The sequence below is a fragment of the Rhizopus microsporus genome, assembly GCF_002708625.1.
Source record: "Rhizopus microsporus ATCC 52813 unplaced genomic scaffold scaffold_9, whole genome shotgun sequence".
NCBI classification, from domain to species: Eukaryota; Fungi; Mucoromycota; class Mucoromycetes; order Mucorales; family Rhizopodaceae; genus Rhizopus; species Rhizopus microsporus.
Window position 1 is genome coordinate 912,359 of NW_019671924.1, and position 19,945 is coordinate 932,303.

The 19,945-nt window shown below is 36.9% G+C and overlaps 9 protein-coding genes across 9 annotated transcripts; 5 read left to right on the plus strand and 4 right to left on the minus strand.

Annotated features, from left to right (window-relative positions):
- Positions 1-489: 489 nt before the first annotated feature.
- RHIMIDRAFT_203411 (uncharacterized protein) lies at positions 490-1,592 on the plus strand (the record flags this gene model as incomplete). Its single annotated transcript, XM_023606684.1, has 3 exons — positions 490-628; positions 680-1,380; positions 1,434-1,592. 3 exons carry the CDS (start codon positions 490-492, stop codon positions 1,590-1,592), a joined length of 999 nt encoding a protein of 332 aa, XP_023466043.1.
- Positions 1,593-1,732: 140 nt separating this feature from the next.
- Positions 1,733-2,616, minus strand: RHIMIDRAFT_143459 (large subunit ribosomal protein 1). The gene is made up of 2 exons (XM_023605726.1): positions 2,560-2,616; positions 1,733-2,484 (listed from the first exon to the last, which is right to left on the minus strand). Exons 1-2 carry the CDS (start codon positions 2,562-2,564, stop codon positions 1,839-1,841), a joined length of 651 nt encoding a protein of 216 aa, XP_023466044.1. The 5' UTR covers positions 2,565-2,616; the 3' UTR covers positions 1,733-1,838.
- Positions 2,617-3,221: 605 nt separating this feature from the next.
- On the plus strand, positions 3,222-3,662 carry RHIMIDRAFT_307118 (uncharacterized protein; the record flags this gene model as incomplete). The annotated part of the gene is made up of 1 exon (XM_023614517.1): positions 3,222-3,662. Exon 1 carries the CDS (start codon positions 3,282-3,284, stop codon positions 3,660-3,662), a length of 381 nt encoding a protein of 126 aa, XP_023466045.1. The 5' UTR covers positions 3,222-3,281.
- A 1,535-nt stretch (positions 3,663-5,197) lies between these two features.
- RHIMIDRAFT_284616 (uncharacterized protein) lies at positions 5,198-6,009 on the plus strand. The gene is made up of 6 exons (XM_023613199.1): positions 5,198-5,262; positions 5,318-5,564; positions 5,633-5,743; positions 5,769-5,780; positions 5,815-5,935; positions 5,990-6,009. The coding sequence occupies exons 2-5, from the start codon at positions 5,552-5,554 to the stop codon at positions 5,835-5,837; spliced, it is 159 nt and encodes a 52-aa protein (XP_023466046.1). The 5' UTR covers positions 5,198-5,262; positions 5,318-5,551; the 3' UTR covers positions 5,838-5,935; positions 5,990-6,009.
- A 726-nt stretch (positions 6,010-6,735) lies between these two features.
- Positions 6,736-11,188, plus strand: RHIMIDRAFT_252085 (uncharacterized protein; the record flags this gene model as incomplete). Its single annotated transcript, XM_023610926.1, has 9 exons — positions 6,736-6,804; positions 6,857-7,097; positions 7,154-8,486; positions 8,537-8,843; positions 8,900-10,216; positions 10,274-10,471; positions 10,521-10,657; positions 10,712-10,946; positions 11,000-11,188. 9 exons carry the CDS (start codon positions 6,736-6,738, stop codon positions 11,186-11,188), a joined length of 4,026 nt encoding a protein of 1,341 aa, XP_023466047.1.
- Positions 11,189-11,295: 107 nt separating this feature from the next.
- On the minus strand, positions 11,296-11,955 carry RHIMIDRAFT_238145 (uncharacterized protein; the record flags this gene model as incomplete). The annotated part of the gene is made up of 2 exons (XM_023608896.1): positions 11,296-11,631; positions 11,683-11,955. 2 exons carry the CDS (start codon positions 11,953-11,955, stop codon positions 11,296-11,298), a joined length of 609 nt encoding a protein of 202 aa, XP_023466048.1.
- Positions 11,956-15,740: 3,785 nt separating this feature from the next.
- RHIMIDRAFT_182770 (uncharacterized protein) lies at positions 15,741-15,972 on the plus strand (the record flags this gene model as incomplete). The annotated part of the gene is made up of 2 exons (XM_023605812.1): positions 15,741-15,838; positions 15,891-15,972. Coding segments are annotated over 2 exons (180 nt in total), but the record flags the coding sequence as incomplete, so codon positions are not given.
- A 1,268-nt stretch (positions 15,973-17,240) lies between these two features.
- Positions 17,241-18,275, minus strand: RHIMIDRAFT_284620 (uncharacterized protein). Its single transcript, XM_023613200.1, has one exon. It carries the CDS (start codon positions 18,190-18,192, stop codon positions 17,311-17,313), a length of 882 nt encoding a protein of 293 aa, XP_023466050.1. The 5' UTR covers positions 18,193-18,275; the 3' UTR covers positions 17,241-17,310.
- A 156-nt stretch (positions 18,276-18,431) lies between these two features.
- On the minus strand, positions 18,432-19,858 carry RHIMIDRAFT_284623 (uncharacterized protein). The gene is made up of 6 exons (XM_023613201.1): positions 19,738-19,858; positions 19,653-19,686; positions 19,386-19,603; positions 19,304-19,325; positions 19,109-19,251; positions 18,432-19,055 (listed from the first exon to the last, which is right to left on the minus strand). The coding sequence occupies exons 1-6, from the start codon at positions 19,759-19,761 to the stop codon at positions 18,654-18,656; spliced, it is 843 nt and encodes a 280-aa protein (XP_023466051.1). The 5' UTR covers positions 19,762-19,858; the 3' UTR covers positions 18,432-18,653.
- Positions 19,859-19,945: the final 87 nt, after the last annotated feature.

Sequence of the window (19,945 nt, forward strand, 5' to 3'; positions counted from 1 at the left end):
TGAGATGCCCTTTTTATTGTTTTAATTGTGAGCCTGAAACCAGTTCTAAAATTAAACCAGAGAGATTATTTTTAAAGGTACTTTGTTACACCAACACACAGATACCCTTTTTAACCCATAAAAGTCCGCTTAAAGATGTTTAAAATAGCCCTTGACTTTAGTTTTGTCTTTCTTTCACTTTTAAAAAAAAAGATGAAGGCTGATTTACAAAAATCAATTATAAGAGGATTTAAATATTTGCTTATTATTTATGCTCTACTATCCCTAACTTACACTGCCAACCAATTGTATCAACAATCAGCTTCATCTCCTTCATCTGCCACCAGATCTACCCGAAGAAGTATTGTCATCGAAAAGCCTCTCCATCAAAGACCTGTCTCTTATGAAAAGTCAAAAGGTATGTTTTTTATGTCATCATGGCATAGTCTGTATCACTCATCCCTTGTGACAGTTGATAACGTGATACAATCTAAAATGTTTTCCGGAACGATGCGTTCCAACAATAGCAAAATTCTGCCTTATTATGTTAAAGCCACTCAGATAACCAATCTAAAAGATATTACAATTTCTACTATCGTCACCAGTGACCGATTGCCTGTTTTGAGCCGACTTGCTTCCCATTATAAAGGTATGCTCTGTTGACCTCATTTCAATCATTTACTCATTTTTTAATATATAGGTCCCATTTCAGCAGCAATTCATATTAATGAAAGCGATAAAGGCGAAAAGGAATTAGTTCTGCAACAACTGCTTAATGTATACATTGAAAATGAAGACATGCAACGATATGTCGACATTCACTTGATTGCTGATCAGTACGACCGACAATTCAACATGTGGAGAAACGTAGCTAAACTATATGCTCGTACGGACTATGTCATGATGCTCGACATTGACTTCTTTCCCTGCACAAACTTCCGACAAGATATTCTTCAACATCCTGAATGGCTCAACATGCTTGACGATGGTCTTACTGCCTTTGTGGTGCCAGCCTTTGAATATATTGATCTTGAAGATGGTATGGATCATAAAACGTTTCCAAGAACAAAGCAGGATCTTATCGATCAAGTTACTGCAGATAAACTCGACATGTTTCACCGTGCATGGCAATTGGGTCACGGTGCAACTGATTACGTCAAGTGGTATGATGCGTCTACTCCCATGTATAAAGTGGTCAACTATCATCACTCATATGAGCCCTATGTTATCTTTAAACGTCAAGGGTCTCCCTGGTGCGATGAACGCTTTATCGGTTACGGCTCTAACAAGGCAGCTTGCTTATATGAGATTTATCTCTCTGGCATTAATTATTATGTATTATCTGATCATTTCCTCATTCATCAATCGCATACATATCCTGAATCTACTCGCAGAAAAGAGGTAGATGACAATAGATCCTCCCCTTTCTTTTCTTAAACTAACATCTTTATTAGCGTTTATTTAATAGGAAGTTATATGCACACTTCAGAGAAGAGCTGTGTCTTCGGTATGCAAGACAATTCATTGCTACTGGTGAATGGAACACGTCTCGCGCTGATAACTTGAAGGCTGAATGTCAAAAGATTCGTGGATTCACCGATACAATTTCATAATCTCTTCTTTGGGTGTACCATATATTTATAGATCCCTCTCTTGTAATCATATTATAATAATTCATTCATTCATAGACTCATGATAATAATAAAAGCATTTACATTTATACCATCTTCAACAGAATCGTGTACTGTATAACACTACCCTCTTTTCTCTCTCTATATATATCGTTGTAGTGGACACATATTAGTCGAACAAGCAGTTATTTTATTTTAAATGATACAAGTGGTTGCTAGAAAAGCCGCTTAGAACAAACGGTGAGGCTTACCCATGGTGGACTTCAAGTACAAGGACTTGACGTTTTGCCAGTGCTTCTTCAACAAGGAGACGAGGAAGTTGACGGACAACATAATGTTACCAACCAATTGGTCTTCAGTCATATCGAGGTGACCGACAGCAACACCAAGACAGAGAACCTTCTTAAGTTGGAACTTGATGGTGGCACGGATTTCGTTGGCCTTGTCAACCAAGGAGTCGTTGTGAGAGACGGGAGTAGGGAACTTACCGACCTTGTGGAGACCGGGACCGAGAAGACGAGGAATTTGCTTGATCAAAGCTTCAGAAGCAAGGAAAGCATCGTACTTCTTGGCGAGCTTCTTGATGAGCTTCTTGTTCTTGTTGAGCTTCTTCAAGTCATCGACAGATTGGAATTCCATACCGGCACCCTTGGCTTGGTCACAGTGGAAAGCATCACCGAGAACACAGACGGTCATACGAGGACGAGCGACGTGAGGGAGCTTGATGGTACCAGAGAAACGCTTATCACGTTGAGGATCGTAGTTCTTCAAACCGATTTGCAATTCGACGGTTTCAACAAACTTTCTGGGCTTTTCTTGAGAACCAGCTTGGATGGCTTGAACGATTTCTCTGACGGCAGCAGCACTGACTTTGCTATATAATAGATGAAGTGTTAACAAATCGATACTCGCATGGATACGTGGATGGATGGATGGATGGATGCTTTACCTCATTGTCGATGAATGGATAAAAGGGAAGGATTGATTGTTGGCTGGTTGAGTGTATAGTTAAGAGAAAGCGTCGGGGATTTAAAAAATGTCGGCAAGGAGACACATACACACACGGTCGGATGTCAGGCACTTTTTGTTGGTGCCAATCGGCCTTGAGCTTGAGTGTATGGATTTATTGTATTTTCAATTTTATTTTTTTGTAAATGTGTATAAACAAGCAATCTATTACCATATTAAATGAATATATGTATATTGTAGCTAAAAGTGTCTTTATCACCTAAAGCTGCACAGTGCCCGTAAATGCATATTTGTACTTGTCCAGTGCTCTCTATTTTGTATATATATTGCGAGTCTGTTGAAGGAGAAATAAGATGGTGTGAAGCCTGTGAGCTCAACAACATTAATAACCGTCATCAATTGTTTATTCCAATAAATTATATTTCTTTATTCACAAGTAATAGAAACAAGTTTACGGATAAACCCTTTAAACATGCTCTCTTTTATGGATTGATATGCAAGTAGCTTTGCTCATTAAGGTGGGTCGTGCTTTGATTTGCGCACATTTCAATCATTGAAAATTCACACATTTTGCGTAATGTAGACTACGTGGACGTATGTCCTTATTTTGCCCCCTTTCTTATCATTAATTTTCCTTTAATTCTTCTTTAATTCTTTGGCTTTTTCTTTCATTGATTCCCATTTTATTAAAGAATAGTAATCATGTTTGAAAGCTTAGTTTTAGAACAATACACATCCATTCCTAGAGAAATTACTGTTGACATCGACTCTTGGAAAAATATCATTGAAAATTCACCTGCTCATCATGCAGTATGTTGGATTTATAGGGAAAAGGCGAATGGCGATGTGCCTTCAAACGAAGAAGGTCAACCTATGCCAAAGCGTGTAACAAGAAGAAGCATCATTTGGAAAATTAAGTACATATCCCATAGAGCTGGGACCTATAAGGGTCGTGCTGGTGTACAGACAGAAGATGAATCATCTAAAAGCCGACCAATTCAGAAACCAAGCAAGAAGATCGATTACAGATGCTATGTTACTGTCACCTGCTATTCCCTAACACCTAATCAGGTCACCATTTAGCTTCATAATGAGCATAATCACCTTACTGGAAGCTTTGGTGATATCTCTTTTTTACCTTTATCGGACAATACGAAGAAAGCTATATTACAAAAGTTACGTGAAAGCTATGGTAGAAGAGACATGAGAGCTGTGATTGGACGCCATTTTAATGAAAGGATAAGAGATCTTTTTTCCGGAATTGCTTGTTCTTCAACACATTCAGCCATTTGAGGTACATAAGCAGAGATTGCTATGATAGACTGTATAAGTAAGCGTATTACTAATAAGGTGTATAGTATGCTGCATTTTAAACTCTTTATATCTTGATATATATATACAGTCTCACAAGATTTAAACTGGTCGTCTTTCATAGCAGTTGCTTACAGCTTTGAAAAAATGGATTTAAAACCATTGCTTAACGTCTTCACTCACGCTTTCATGATCATTCTCCTCAGCACGAAAAGTTTGACTTCCTTCAAAGATGTTGTGGCAATAGAAATAGTGCTGTATTTGTTTGCTTTCTTTTTTTTTTAAGGTCTCTTCTATTTCTAGATTAGAGTTTTCTCCAGCTCTATTACAACCGTAGTATTTTTCTGAAAATATATTTGATGCGTTTCCTATGCTTGACTTTGCTTAGCTGAAAAAGGAGTCTTGTTCAATTTCCATTTGAGCATCACCCGTGTTGTTCCAAAAGGCAATTATATCGCCATGGATTGAATGAAGTCGTTGATATCATGGTGTACACTCTCTTGAATCAAGCGAATATAACAAACTTAAGAATGTTTACCCTTGAGTATATGCTTTTAGAAACGTTTTATAGGAAATTTCTACTGTACCTACTTTACGTGCTCTTTTTATATGCAAACTACTTGTGATTTGATTCAGAATAAACTATACTGTATTTGATTAACCCTATTCTTTTGAATAAAGAAATTGTCAGTAGCACAAAGTTTTGCCGTGTCACCATAACGTATAGTAAACTCATTAAAAAAGAATAAAGAATACAATAATGAGAACCCAAAAGAACAAAGTATATATAGAAGTCAATGTCTGCACAAAATGAATTAATTTATTCTTTCCCTTTTATTTCTTTTTTAAGCTTAAAGTTATATTCAATAAGTAATTCAATAGTAGAGGTTAACTTATAAAAATGGCTGGTGATGTGCGACAAATTACAAGAAAATGCAAATTAAGCTCGCTATTAAATCAACCTTATAAACAATATCGAGCAAGTATCAATGTTTTCTTTATATTTCATAAAAAGCATGTAACAATCTTTCCGTGATAGTAAGAGGTCTGTAAAATTGCAGAAGAATATTCTGTTCTAAGACGGGATGTCATGAATCTAGTGTTGTACTGCGTGTGTTTCTGGGTAGAAAGTAAGTTTCGAGAGGATACAACATATCCAGATGTAATGTCAAGGAAATTTTGGAGCCATTGTTATCGCGTCGTCGCCCGTGGTGAAGGACATGTCCTCTGTTCTGTAACGTTTAGTCTATAGATTTTCCGTTATAATGTTATTAATAGAATTGACTGACTGTGCATTTTTTATAGGGCTTCACTGAATGTATAAGAAACTGTTTTGACATTTTTGACATCTGTCGAAAAAATCCAAACAATGGTAATATATGGAACGCGCTTAATATGCACTCACATTCACTCATTATGTTTCATAGGTCAATATCTATATGATATACCTGTACTCGATGCACTTCATGGTCGTCTAGCAAGCTCATATACTACAAGCGTTATTACAAGACTGAATAAACATTTAAATTGCGTACAACTCATGAATATTATATCGTAAAGATGTCAGGCTACATTTGACTAGAAGTGTTAGAAGAAACATCTTTGTGGTTTTCAAGGGATTTTTCTTGGAATATAAAACACAAACGCGACCACCTATAAATATGTCTAATATTGGTAAATAAGCTAGAAAGTGCAAATATTTTTCGATCAACGATAGCTTACCGTAATTTCTTTATTTTCAGCAAATCTCACAACAAATAGTATTATAAACAGATCATCAATCTTTGAATATTCGACGCCTCTTCTTCCTGTTGCCCATGAATTATTTCATTTACTCCTACACCCTCCAAGACAAAATGAATTTATAAAAATATGCAGTTTTATCTAATACAGGCAGTAGAAATTACGCAGATATTTATCAAAGAAAGGGATAGTAATAGTAGCTGATGAATACAGGACGTCAAGAATTTGCAGCCATTGTAAAAACGATTTAGAGGATATTGCTGTTCCTGAAAGAGGATTTGACTGCAATCATAGGTATGCAAGTATTATTTATATACATAGCTGTACAAGATATTGACCTCGATCTAATTCTTAGAAAAAAAGATGATTAGGCAGAGTATGGTGAAAAATCGTGTTAAATGGTGTGTAAATGATAACAATAGCATCATTGATCGATCCAGTCTCTGTTCCGATAAAACGCAAATAGGTATATGTGCCAAGCTTCGAACGCTTAAAGCTTATGTTCTAACCTAATCATTTACAAAATAGGCTATGCCCCCATTGTATACCCGTTGAAGCTTTGTAGACAGTGTTCAGCTGGTAATGCTCATGGTGGAAACTTGGTAAGGTATTTTTGCTTAGTTACAACTAGTTAGGTACTAATTATTCTATTTTAATACTGTCAGCTCCATCCAATGAAAAGTCTGGAACCGAGATGTCAACGCAGCATTGAACGTTCGATCAATTCTTGCAGATTATGTTAATAATAACTACAATATTAGATCAAGGAATGCTGCATTTAATAGAGTGCTTTAACCAGCACTATAGTGCTACTTGTTTGACCTTTTGCACTTGTAAGTATCTTATTCTATTCTGATTCGAAAAGAAAATATCAACGTCATCATTATCTTATCCAATCAGAATATCCTGAGGTGATTTAAGTGAGTGCTGAGTGGGCACTTTTTTTTTTTTCTTTGAGAATAAAATACCAACCTTTTTTCTTACTTTTAAACCATAAAAAAAAAGGTAAAAGGACCTTTCTTTTATTACACAAATTTTTTTCTCTTCCTTTCAAAAGCTTGATTTTTATGCGTGTTCTTTTATATAGTCTAATCTCTACAACATGATGAATTCCTTAGCAAGCCATCCCCAGGTTGGTTTTAATAAGGAAAAGCTACAAAGTCTTGTTCAGGTAAATATTTTTTAGACCACATTTGACATAACCTGACATGTCTTTATAAAAGCGCGTACGTTTCCTACAATCTCAAGGCGCAAAGGAAGACAATAATCCAGAGTATGCACGAATTATGAGCTTTTTAAAAAATTTACAAAGACAACAACAACAACAACAACAACAACAACAGCAGCAGCAGCAACAAAATCAACAACAACAACAACAACAACTGCATCAGCAACAACAGCAGCAACCAGTGCGTATGCCAGATATGTCCTCTATGCCATCAGTTGCTTCACAGCCATCAACTGGTAATTAATATGCATAATACCTAGATTGTTCTTTTATTCTAATGTTTTTACTATAGATGCAACATCCACATTTACACCTGCACAATTAGCTGCTTTAAAATATCAAATATTAGCATACAAACTAATATCTAAAAACATGCCACTGCCTCTTAATCTTCAACAGGCTGTTTTGTCGTCCAGTTCAACATTGGAATCACCTGTTCAGCAAGCAGCAACAAACAATAGCATGACACCCTCTGTGCCTGTCGTAGCATCCTCTGAAGTTGTTGCCAAACCTCATAAAGAATACACAGCTTACGCATCTCCATATGAGCTGCTGAAGAAACCTATCACGACATTCTCACATGCCTCTCGTCAACAACGTCTATTGATTCCCAGTCTTACACCCCAAGGCGTTGACCCATATAGCATCATATCTGAACGTGAGCGTCGACTCCTGGGACGAATTCAGCATCGTATTCAGGAACTGGAAAAGCTGCCTAGCAATCTATCAGACACGGTTCAAACACTGGAAGGAGATATCAAAAAGGGCAGCAATAAACTAAGAGCCATCGTGGAACTAAAGGCGCTTAGGCTCCTTAACAAGCAAAGACAATTACGGGAAGAAATTGTCAATGGCATGATGCGTTCTACCACATTGGTGACCTCTTCAGACCGATTAGCCTATCGTCGTATGAAGAAACAGTCTTTGAGAGAAGCCCGTATGACAGAAAAAATCGAAAGACAGCAGCGTACGGATCGCGAAAGACGTGAAAAGCAGAAGCACTTGGATTATCTTCAAACTATTTGCGATCATGGTCGTAATCTCCTGGCATTCCAATCAAACTATAAGGCCAAGCAAAATAAGTTGGGAAGAGCTGTACTACAATATCATCAACATATCGAAAAGGAGGAACAAAAGCGAGCCGAACGTATCTCCAAGGAACGTATTCGCGCATTGAAGGCTGATGATGAAGAGGCTTACATGAAGTTGATTGATGAAGCCAAGGATACACGTTTGACTCAATTATTGAAGCAAACAGGTGCTTTCTTGGATTCACTTACTCAAGCTGTAAGAGAACAGCAGAATGACACCGTTCACAAACAAGATATCATGGACGACGATAATGATCTGGATGCTAGTGATCCAGATGCAAAGAACGATTATTTCCAAGTAACACATCGTATCAAGGAAGAGGTGACTCAGCCTGATATTCTTGTGGGAGGTCGCTTGAAGGATTATCAACTCAAGGGTCTTCAATGGATGGTATCACTTTATAATAACCACCTCAATGGTATCCTTGCTGATGAAATGGGTTTGGGTAAAACTATTCAAACAATCAGTTTGATCACCTACTTGATTGAAAAGAAGAGACAAAATGGTCCTTTCCTTATCATTGTTCCACTTTCGTAAGTAGCATTATCTTATTTTAGGGTGTATTTAATTCTGTATACTTTAGTACTCTTACCAACTGGACTCTTGAATTTGAAAAATGGGCACCTGCTGTCAAGAAGATCGTTTATAAAGGACCGCCTAATGTGCGTAGAGAATTGCAAAATGAAATCCGTTACACCGACTTTCAAGTTTTGTTGACAACCTTTGAGTACATCATTAAGGATAGACCAGTTCTTAGTAAGATAAGATGGCTACATATGATTGTTGATGAAGGTCATCGTATGAAGAACACCAATTCCAAATTGACTGTTGTTCTGAGACAGTACTATCATACCCGTTATAGACTTATTTTAACTGGTACACCTCTTCAGGTAATGTAGTTAAAGATATACAAAAATGAAATCAAGCCATACTAATGACTTTATAGAACAACTTGCCGGAACTGTGGGCACTGCTCAACTTTATATTACCCAAGATCTTCAAGAGTGTCAAGAGCTTTGAAGAATGGTTCAATACACCTTTCAATAACCAAGGTGTTGCTGATAAAGTAGCATTGAACGAAGAAGAACAATTACTGATTATCAAGCGTCTTCACAAAGTACTTCGTCCTTTCTTACTTCGTCGATTAAAGCGAGATGTAGAGGCCGAGTTACCAGATAAAGTAGAACGCGTCATTAAATGTAAATTATCACCACTTCAACAGCATCTTTATGCACAAATGAAGCGAAACGGAACCTTATACACATCAGATGGCAGCAGGGGCAAATCAGGCATCAAGGGCTTGAATAACACAATCATGCAACTGCGAAAAATCTGTAACCATCCATTTGTCTTTGAAGAAGTCGAATCACTTGTTAACCCAAGTGGTATGTCAAACGACTTGCTGTATCGTGTCTCTGGTAAATTCGAACTCTTGGACCGTATGCTTCCCAAGTTACAACAAACTGGCCATCGTGTTCTCATTTTCTTCCAAATGACACAAGTGATGAGCATCATGGAGGACTTTTTGAATTACAGAGGCTTTAGTTACTTGCGTCTCGATGGTTCAACTAAAGCAGATGATCGTTCAGAGTTGCTGAGGCTCTTTAATGATCCTGCCTCTCCATATTTTGTCTTTTTGCTTTCGACTCGTGCTGGTGGTCTCGGTCTTAACTTACAGACAGCTGATACCGTCATCATCTTTGACTCTGACTGGAACCCTCATCAAGATTTACAGGCTCAGGATCGTGCCCATCGTATTGGTCAAACAAAGGAAGTTCGTATTTTTAGATTGATATCGACCAATTCAGTGGAAGAAAACATTTTGGCACGAGCCAATTATAAACTGGATATTGATGGCAAAGTAATTCAGGCTGGTAAATTCGATAACCGTAGTACAGAAGAGGATCGAGAAGCCTTTTTGCGATCGCTGTTAGAGGACAAGGCAGATGAAGAAAATGAAGGCGATAATGAAGAGATTGATGATGAAGAGCTGAATGAAATGTTACAGCGTGCCGAATCTGATATAGCTATATTCCATCGTATTGATGATGAACGTGAAGAGAATGATACTCGTCAGTGGCGTGCACTAGGCCGTCGTGGCAAACCTGAACGATTGATCACAGAGGATGAGTTGCCTGATATCTATCTAAATGATGATCCTATACAAACCTTGGAAGAGGACCCACATTCACTTGGCCGTGGTCAACGTGCTAGAGACTCTGTTCGCTATGATGACGGTTTGACAGAAGAGCAATGGCTGAATGTAATATTCCCCTTTTTATTTATATGAAACATGACTCACCTCTTTTTGAACATATAGGCGCTAGAGGATGAAAATGTCGATCTTGATGAACTGATTGCAAAGAAAGAGAGAAGACGACAGAAGCGAATGGGTAAATTAATGGATGACGATTCTGATGAAGCATCAAGACGACCAGGACGACGCAGAAAAGAAGATATTCTAGATGAATCAGCAGGTGGAAGGAAGAGAGGACGACCTAAGAAGAATGAAATAGAGGTAAGAGGACACATTAGGTTGTTTTGTGTATAACTTATACTTTATATAGCCAAAACGTAAGCGAGGAAGAAGAGACGATGAACTCAATCGACCAGACACAGTAACACCACAGATAAGAGAGGCTATGACGAGAGTGTTTAATGAGTGTTACAAAGTGGTTGAAGAAGCGACAGAGGAGGATGAGGAGTAAGTGGCAATATTCATTCTCATAGTGTCAAGGGATGTTAATCTGTCATATAGAACCTATCGAAGTCGAAGTGAATTATTTATGGATCTTGTCAGCAAACGAGATTATCCTTTATACTACACAATGATCAAAAACCCGATATCATTAAATATGATCAAGAGACGTATAAACTCTACATATTACAGAACAATTGCACAGTTTAGAGATGACTTTCACCTCATGTTTGATAATGCAAGAACATTTAACGAAGAAGGATCGTTTGTATATGAAGATGCAAATGAGATGCAGGTAAAGCTCGCCAAAATGTATCAACCTAAAATGTTACTTATTGTTTTCTGTAGAAACTGTTTGATGCAAAGCTGGAAGAGTTATGTCCAGGCGGGGTGTTACCCGTAAACCATACCAGCCGATACGAGGGAGGCAACACATCGACAAGTCTACAACATAACAACAACGGCAACACCAAATTCAATGAAGAGGAGGATGATGACGATGATACGTACGAAGCAGAAGATGAGTACGATGAATAAATGTGTGTAATTTCATTTTTTTTTCTTATACAGCAAGTAATCGTTTGTATGCATCAAATAAAAAAGTACATAGCTTAAAGCCTTTATGATATTTTGCATACGCTTAATTATTGATCTTTCTTTGTTTCCGTGGGCAGATCGTCACCAGCCTTATTGTGACCTAATCTAGCGACCTGTCCTCGAGCAAACTTGTCTTCTATAGGCTTGAATACCTTATCAACAATATGTTCAATAGGCTCATCAAAGATAAACGGCAGGAATGGAATCACGCCAAGACCTAGCACAGTAGGACCCCATGCTTTGATCTTGGGACTTTTGACATTTTTAAAGCCATAAGCACTGTATTTGACAACCGAGTGGATGGTAAGCATAGGAAACGCCATACTCGCTAATGATTGAAATACACCTCTCTTGACAACTGTAGTTGCAATTGCGGCGTTATCCTAGTGTAGCTCAATTACATCACTTGGTCTTTGTGTTTTTGATGAATTTACCTCTCCAGCATGATGAGCTTTGTAACCTTCATAACCCACATCTAATCCCAAATAAGCCCAGCTGATACCATAAGCGGCTGTAACAATAGCAGGGTGAACGATCGGTCTGAATGCCTCACCGACATCAGAGGTGTAAGCCAAATATCGAGAGGAAGCAACAAGGGCAGTTCGTAAACGACCCAAGTAACCAAGGTAACGTGCTTTAGTTTCGAGCGAATCGATTTCTCCCTTGACAACTTGTTCTTTCAAAGGTTCTTCCGCAGGACTGGACATGGTTATTATTACAAAGATAAAATGAAAAAAAAAAGATAATTTATTTATTTAGTAAATTTAACGTCACTGCGTTGCTGAGAAGTCACTTTTGTGTGGCAGTCTAAAAGCGCAGTTATTATTTTGAAATAGGTGATATCATGGAAACAATAGAATGATATAGAGAATCTAGTTCATGTCTATTTCTTAGCAACAGTTATCTCTGGATATGTTATATTTCTGCATATCATCTCTACGTACTTTGTCAGGGAGTGCTAGGACCGTCAAGAGGGGATACTTCCATAGTAGGAAGAAAAAGGACACGCAAATTTATTTCCTTTTTGAAGGGAGCACGTAAAATTTGAAACTTAAGCAGTGTAGAGAGGTAGCGGAGAGCTATGCTGTTACACACCTGTGTGCCCTTTGTAAATCCGTAATTTTTCAGGAAATAAGTTGACACAGTTATCAACTCTTGGCAGCTGCTATGTGAATCGCCTTATAGTGTACAAGTGTATTACTGATAGCTTGATATTACACACTTGTTATATAATAACAGGTATCTGCTTTTTCTAACCTTGTGTTCCTTATTCCATAATGAATATACCTTTGTAAAGGAGACGAACTTGAGAGTCTTTACAGTTTTTGAAGCCCAATTTCGACCAAAATACAAACTTCACTCGACCATTTTATAATACAGATATACAGGTACTTGGTCGAACTTGGACTTGGAAAAACAGTATTCGAGACTTTTGGTAATAGCTTGTTTCATGTACATAGGTCTGCTAAAAATAGTAATATACTTTTTATTCCTTTATTACCAATTTTATCAATATAAAGGAAAAAATTGGATGAAATCGGTTCCTTATTAACCGTGCATCCGTTTTTTTTTTTTTTTTTTTTTTTTTTTTTTTTTTTTTTTTTTTTTTTTTTGGACTGTTATGTTATGTGTATGGTTGCACATTGCTGCGCGCAGAAATCGTGTTGTGCATATATAAAGATAAATGAAAGCTGATGTAGAAAATAAAGATGACAATGCATGGTGACTAGTGCTTTTTTAAGGTTCAAAGTACAACTCCTCCAGAGATTACGTATCTCAATAGACAATGAGGAGGTAACACGCCAGCACGTTACATTTTGATATCCATACAAGCTCATCAAGCGTAGATCTTATTGACTCATCAGCATAGTATCAACATACATTTCATACATGTTGCGCTGTTTTGACAAAGGTTGGATACTCAGCTGAAGATGAATCCAAACGTTTTCCTTTTTTGTTCATAGTTGGGAAAAAGAAAACGAAGCTTCATTCAAATGTATTAAAAGTAAAGAAGGTTTTAGAAGAAAAGGAGTGATCTTTTTTATGTTATTGATTGCTGATCATGCTTTTAGCGAGACGGAGGGGCATTTAGTTTTGTGTATGAGCACGTACAGCTATGGATGCGTAGAGTGCGTTTTAGGAATAAAAAGGAATGCTTTTTTAGTGGGCCTCCTGAAAGGTATGCGATGATTCTGCAACTTTTGAAAACCTGAGAATACAGTTTTTCTCCCATGCAGTTTTTAATCATCTGTAGACACGTTAGCAGCTCAAAAAATGAGGCTCGAGCGCAAAGAAGCGGTTCGTGCATCTTTATACATAATTGGAAAAGAAGTGAGGGGAGGGTGAGTACTTTGCTTTTCACTTAGCATATTTACATTCTGCACGGCATATTCGAATTCATAAAGGGAAGAACCAAGATACAAAACGAATCGCTTCGGTGCCTGTTTACTCAGGCACAATAAAAACATTTATTCTTTGCATGACTTGCAGCTATTCGTTCCACCAGCTACGTCATTTGCAGACATATTTATAGCAAATAAATCATTATGCCTTTCTTGTATTATGAGTTAAACCAAGAGTAAATCCTGCTTGAACGTAGCAAAGAGGGGAAAGGGATGCAGATTTAACAGTAATAAAAAGGAAATGCAGACAGACCTGGTATGTGGTCGCATTCATTTTGACAGAGTTACTAAAATGTCTAGGCCTATTCGTTTGATTTCTGGTCTCTGATCAATGAAATCTCGTATTACTAACGATAAATGACCGCTTTTCTATTTTCTGATGGTACGGTCCGTTCTCTGGGTAAGTCAGAAATTTGATTTGGGGCATTAATTGTGCTGCTTTTATTAGTCATATTTGTCAAAGAAAACAGTGTAGAAAAACAAGCCAAGCGTGCACAAATTAAGAAATATGAGCAATGTGAAAAAGGGATGTTACTAGTTATAATAGGGAAATGTGCATTTTCCCGATCTAAACCATTTCGATCGGGGTGAAATAAAAAACTTCTATGAGCTTCTTTCTATCCGTATTTTTTACTGTTTACAGCAACCGTTTTTAATTGTAAGGTTTGTTTTAAAAAATAGTGTATTTTCCTCTTTTGGTTTTATAATAAATTCTAATTTGACTTACAAATAGTTACACAGCCTCTTCACTTTCTCTTTCACAAATAAAGTAACTTTTTCGATCACCTTGTTTGATTTAGACTAGCTCTCATGTCTTTTTCCACATTGTTGTCCTAGCAACAGATATTCAAATATTGTTTGTCTGACGTTTTCCTGGCAACCTCGTCTTATAGATACAATGAGAATATCAATGACTAGTATTCAATTCCAAGTGTAAATATGCATAGTATAGCTCTCATCTGTACTGACCACTATTATTTCCCTGTTGATCATAGGGGCAAATTTTACAAAGTTCTCACTTCTATAGATTTCTTTTTTTTTTATTTATTTCATTTTTATATGGATAAAAATTGAGTGCTACAAACAGTTGAAAAAATAAAAAATAAACCTTGTGGTTGCTACACAGGTATCTGTCTTTATTTTTACAAACGAGAGGAATAGGATTCAATTTCTGTGTGATCATAGAAATAGAAGATCAAACGTTAATTTTTTATGATATTTGTCATACCTTGTGAGGGGGAGTAGATGAAATACGATGATCGAGATATTGTCACCCAGAAAAAAAGCTTATTTATAAATGATGGAAAACTGGATTGACCATTGGAATCACGATAAGGCGTAGTATGGCCATTACTGATCTCTTCTCTCTCAGATCCCCCCGAATTGTTTTCTTGTGTTCCCCCCTTTTTTATAGTTCATAATTGTCAGATATTATGAGGGATGATCCGAGTGAGTACAAATAGATTATTCCTTATTTGGTTTGACACTTGGCTTCAGGCTCCGCGAGGCAGTGGTCTAAAAGTAACGAATGCCGATTTGAATCTATTGCTCAGGCATATGATCAAAAGTAGAAAAAGAGAAGAGAATGAGAGAGTGACATACGTTATGAACCAACCATTTTTACCAAGAAGAAAATTCCGTTTCATCACACTGTGATATTCTCATCGTCTCCAATTCTGGTATACTTTTATGTATAACATAAATAATAAACCACTTTACAAAACTAAGGAAATGAAAGTGATGATGTGTCTGTGTGAGAGAATGGCAGAGACAAGAAAGATAAAGTGGTATCACATCAATACAGACCTGTTGCTTATTTTAATGCTTGCTCCCCTTTAGGGTCAATTTAGTTTTTTCTTTCTATTTCTTCTCACCTTCCTTATTTTTCATATTTTTTATTTATTTTTATTTCAAAAAAAAAGTATAAAAAGCAAGCCAAAAAAAAAGTTTTCCTTCTTTTATCCCTTATCCTTTTCTCATCTTTTTATTTTTTTTTATTCTTGTTCATCATGTCTCCTATGAAAAGGCCATTTATCAACATAACCCTTACAACCACCTTCAAGACAAAGACGAAGCCTTCTGGAAAGATATATGTATGCAATGAGTGTGAAAAGACATTCAATCGACCCAGTGCTCTCCGTGCTCATACTCTTACTCATACAGGAGAAAAGCCTCATGCCTGTGACATGTAAGCATTACTGTGTTGTATCGTTTATATGTATATTAACCAGAAGACAAAGCCCAGGATGTGGCCGTCGCTTTACAGTAGTTAGTAATCTGAGACGTCATTTGCGTGTCCATCAAAAGCCTCATTCTAGACGACGATCGATGGCTCAGCAAAGGCGGGCTCATGTTGAACGATTGATAAATCGAACGAATACTCGTCAATCAGCTGATGCTGTTTATGATATTACCGATTGCTATCCATCACCACCTCCATTATCAGACGGATCCTTATCTCCAACTAATTCGGGCTTTTCCTCACCACCAAGAAGTCCTTCTCCTAACATCTACTTGGATACTAACAGCTATCGCTTATTGAAGCCCAAAGTAGAGTATATGCGCCCTGAATGTTTGTCGATCAAAAGTCTGTTAAATTAATCATTCATTTACTTACCCCTTCCTCTTTCATTTTCCCAATCTCGAATACCCAATCTTATTTATTTCTTTTCTTTCTTTTAATTGTGCTATATATGCCCCCCTTTCTTTACACTTATACATACTTATTCACACACATATATTATACATGCATTGAGTCCAATACAGGTTCTTTGGATTACTCTTTGACATGTTTTCTCTCTCTTCATTCATTTAATTGTTGTATACATCTATTAATCATACACACACACACACACAAAAAGATATATAAACATACAAATCTATTTTAGTATGCACAGCCCCTCCACCTAATAAAATATAATTCATGTTATGGTGCAGTTATTCTTGTCCAATCAATTATTTACAATATCAAATGATGATTACTCTTTGTATATTCTTTCCGTTTTCCTTTTACGTCATAGTTTATCCCGAACCCTTTCCATCCGATTGCTCATGAGAATTCTTTCCTGCCACGTTGTTATTTTATGATATACGCGCTTAAGGGGCACATACACAGTTGTAATTCATTGTTTTTTTTGTTTTTTTTTTTTGTTTTTTTTGCATGATGGAAGCTATACCTCGTTTGGGCATAAATATTTATTACGACTAAACTAAGAAAAATAGAATAATCTGATACAAAAACAGCCGTGCTCAGTTTATCATCTTTCTCTGTTTACACCCGCGATACACGTGTTACCAAGACAACCATTTGTAAACAGCAAAGTCAGTACTTTCGATTTTTTCTCCCCTTTACCTTGTATATATGTGTGTTTGTGTAGGGCCAAAAGAGAGAGTTATAAAAAAAGAAAGAAAGAAGAAAGTCCAAGTTACTTTTCACTGTCTCCGAAGCGACCTTTTTTTTCTTCTTTTTGCAGTGTGTGAAAAAGATTTGATTGTGATACGCGTCATGCAACTTTAATGTTCTCATTTGGAAAGAAGTGACGTGAATATACACTTTTTCGAAACCTGGTATGATTCGTGGTGATATCTGTAGACAATAAACTGTAAGATATAAACAAGATGCGTGTGCATGCGTTTATTATGATAAAATGAAAAGGTAAATTAGTGCTTGCGCCACGTGCCACGCTTATTATTCTTCTTCTGGCCACGTCCTACAAAGCGATCTGCAAATTTGGGTCTACCTGGCTGTTGGTGTAAGCGGTCTTTATCACTATCACCACTAAAGTCTGTACGGATTGGACGACCATTCAGATAGATACCATTCATCTCTTTCACTGCCTTCTCTGCTTCATCTTCTGTTTCAAATTGAATATAGGCAATTCCCTTGATCTGCCCTGTCTCTCTGCGAATGGGCATTCCAATATCTCCAATGATTGTACCAAACTTTCCAAATGCTTCTCTTAGTGAATCTTCATCGGTATCATAACTCAGATTAGCCACAAACACTTTATTCGTCTTGGGCCCATAATTGGTATCAACCGAGCGTGCCTGCGCTGGCTCTGCATTATCTACACGAATAGTGCGGCCCATGAATTCTGAACCGTCTAGTTCGAGAGCAGCCTTCTTTCCTTGAGCTGTAGCAAATTCAACATGAGCAAAGCCTCGTGACTTTTGTCCACTGGGGTGCATACGAAGTCGAACGTCAACCACAGGCCCACACTGACTAAAGTATTGACGGATATCGTCTGCTTTAGCATCAAAGTTGAGTTGCCCTACAAATACCGTCGTTCCTCCTTGGCCAAAGTTTTTTTTCTCAATCTTTTCAATCCTGACTCGTTTAGGTTCGACTGGCTTTGTCTCTTCTTCTTCTTCTTCGCGTTCACGTTTAGTGTTGACTTCTTGATCGTTTGTTTGATCTTCATCAGATTCTTGATCTTCTTGTTTAGAATCATTGTCACTCTCATAGCTTTCTTCACCAGAAGAGCTGACGTATTCTTCTGATTCATCCTTTAATGTCTTTTGTTCACTCTTGATTGGTGCCATTCTAAATGTATATTTATGAAAAAGTAAAAAAATAAAATAAAAAAGATAAAAAAAGCATAAAGTACTTGAATATCCGTTGTGACTTGACAAAAGCCACTTTCTCTATTTGCATGCATAAATTGCAGAAAAATGATAATTTCAGACAACAAATGACGATAAGAGAGTCCACAAGAAGCAAAAGAATGAATAAAGAACTGTTTAGTAAATCAGTTATGCGTTACTTACAAGTGCTGACCACATTTATCTTATACTCAAAAATACCAAGCACATTTTATGTATTAAGTGTCGTCTCTGAAAAGATTGATAACCAACAAGAGTATGATTGATCTTGTATTGCGTGCGAAAAACTTTTGAATAAAGTTTATGAAAAAAGCTTAATTTTAATATTTATTAAATAAGGAGTGAATTAATGCCGTGTATATCGATTATTGTACATGAAAGAATGTATTTTATGCATGATATTAGCGTCTAGTTAATGATCCAAGGCCAGATCCTCCTTGACTCTGTAATAGCATCCGTAAGCCTTGTTGTGGTTTGAGCAATGAAGACTGTTGTGGCCCTAGTGGTGGCGATTGAATGTATGTCTTGTTTGTCATGTGTGTCTCTTTTCTAGTGGTTGATTCATCATCGTCTTCAGTAAATGATGCTGTACTGGTCCTTCTGGAAGAAGATGCTGTTGATGATAAAGACATCTTTATAAGTCTTGGTTCTTGTAGCATATGAATTGTCCCTTGAGCCTGCTCAAGCATGTGTGTATATTCTTGCATTCTTCTCGTAATATCATAAACATTTCCCACTTGTTCTCTTTGATGACTTTCGAGTGACGCAAGTCTACTTTGTAACTGATTGTTTTCGTAAACGACCTTTATGTACAAAGAATGAGTCAATGCATCTTTGTTTACATTATACAATATACCGATGCTAATTCCGTGTACATGTTTCGAATTGTTTGTGTTGCGCACACATCGGATTCTTTTTGGGACTTGACAGCTTTCTCCAACAGTACCTGAAGGTTCACATTCACTTCTTCTGTTGCTGTTAAATCCTGCTCGATCTCAGCTATAAATATAGAATGAGTATACTCTCTTATCAACATCTCTGCGTCTCTTACAAACTCTATCTTTGGATAATTCCTAATGTAGAATGAGTGTGTGTCAGTTTCATTGTAAGAAAACAAAAGAGACGTTGCATACCAAATCGATTGATATACCATCCATTTGTTCAATCAACGCATTCACATTTCGTTTAAATTCGGCCAATTCTTCTCTTGTCTTTTCCATTTCTCTTAAAAACTGAATTCTTTCTTGAGCGTCCACTGTGTGTTTGAGAGGTGTCGATATCGATGATTTTACATCAAGGCGTGGAGTACGATTGTCTATAGGTTTCAAGCTCGTCCTTCTTTCCAAATTATCTATTGATACTTTAGATAAAGTCGACCTTTTTCTTTTCGTTAGCCTTACTACTTTTTATATCAAACTGGTGATGACCCAAGGTCTACAGAGAGGTTAGTATATAGACATTTGTATATTCAGGTTTATTTCTTACTTGGGTAATCTCCTCGGGGTCCATTTACTGTGTCATTCAGTTTTAAACGTATTTTATGTTTCTTTTTCTTTTTTTATATTTTTATTTCTGGTTGTTACAAAAAAGAAAAAAAAAGAAAAAGAGAAAGAGAGATAGAGAGAGAATGGACCCAGGTGGGGGCTTTTTTTTAAAAAGTCACATGGATGACAATGATACATCATTCATCTCC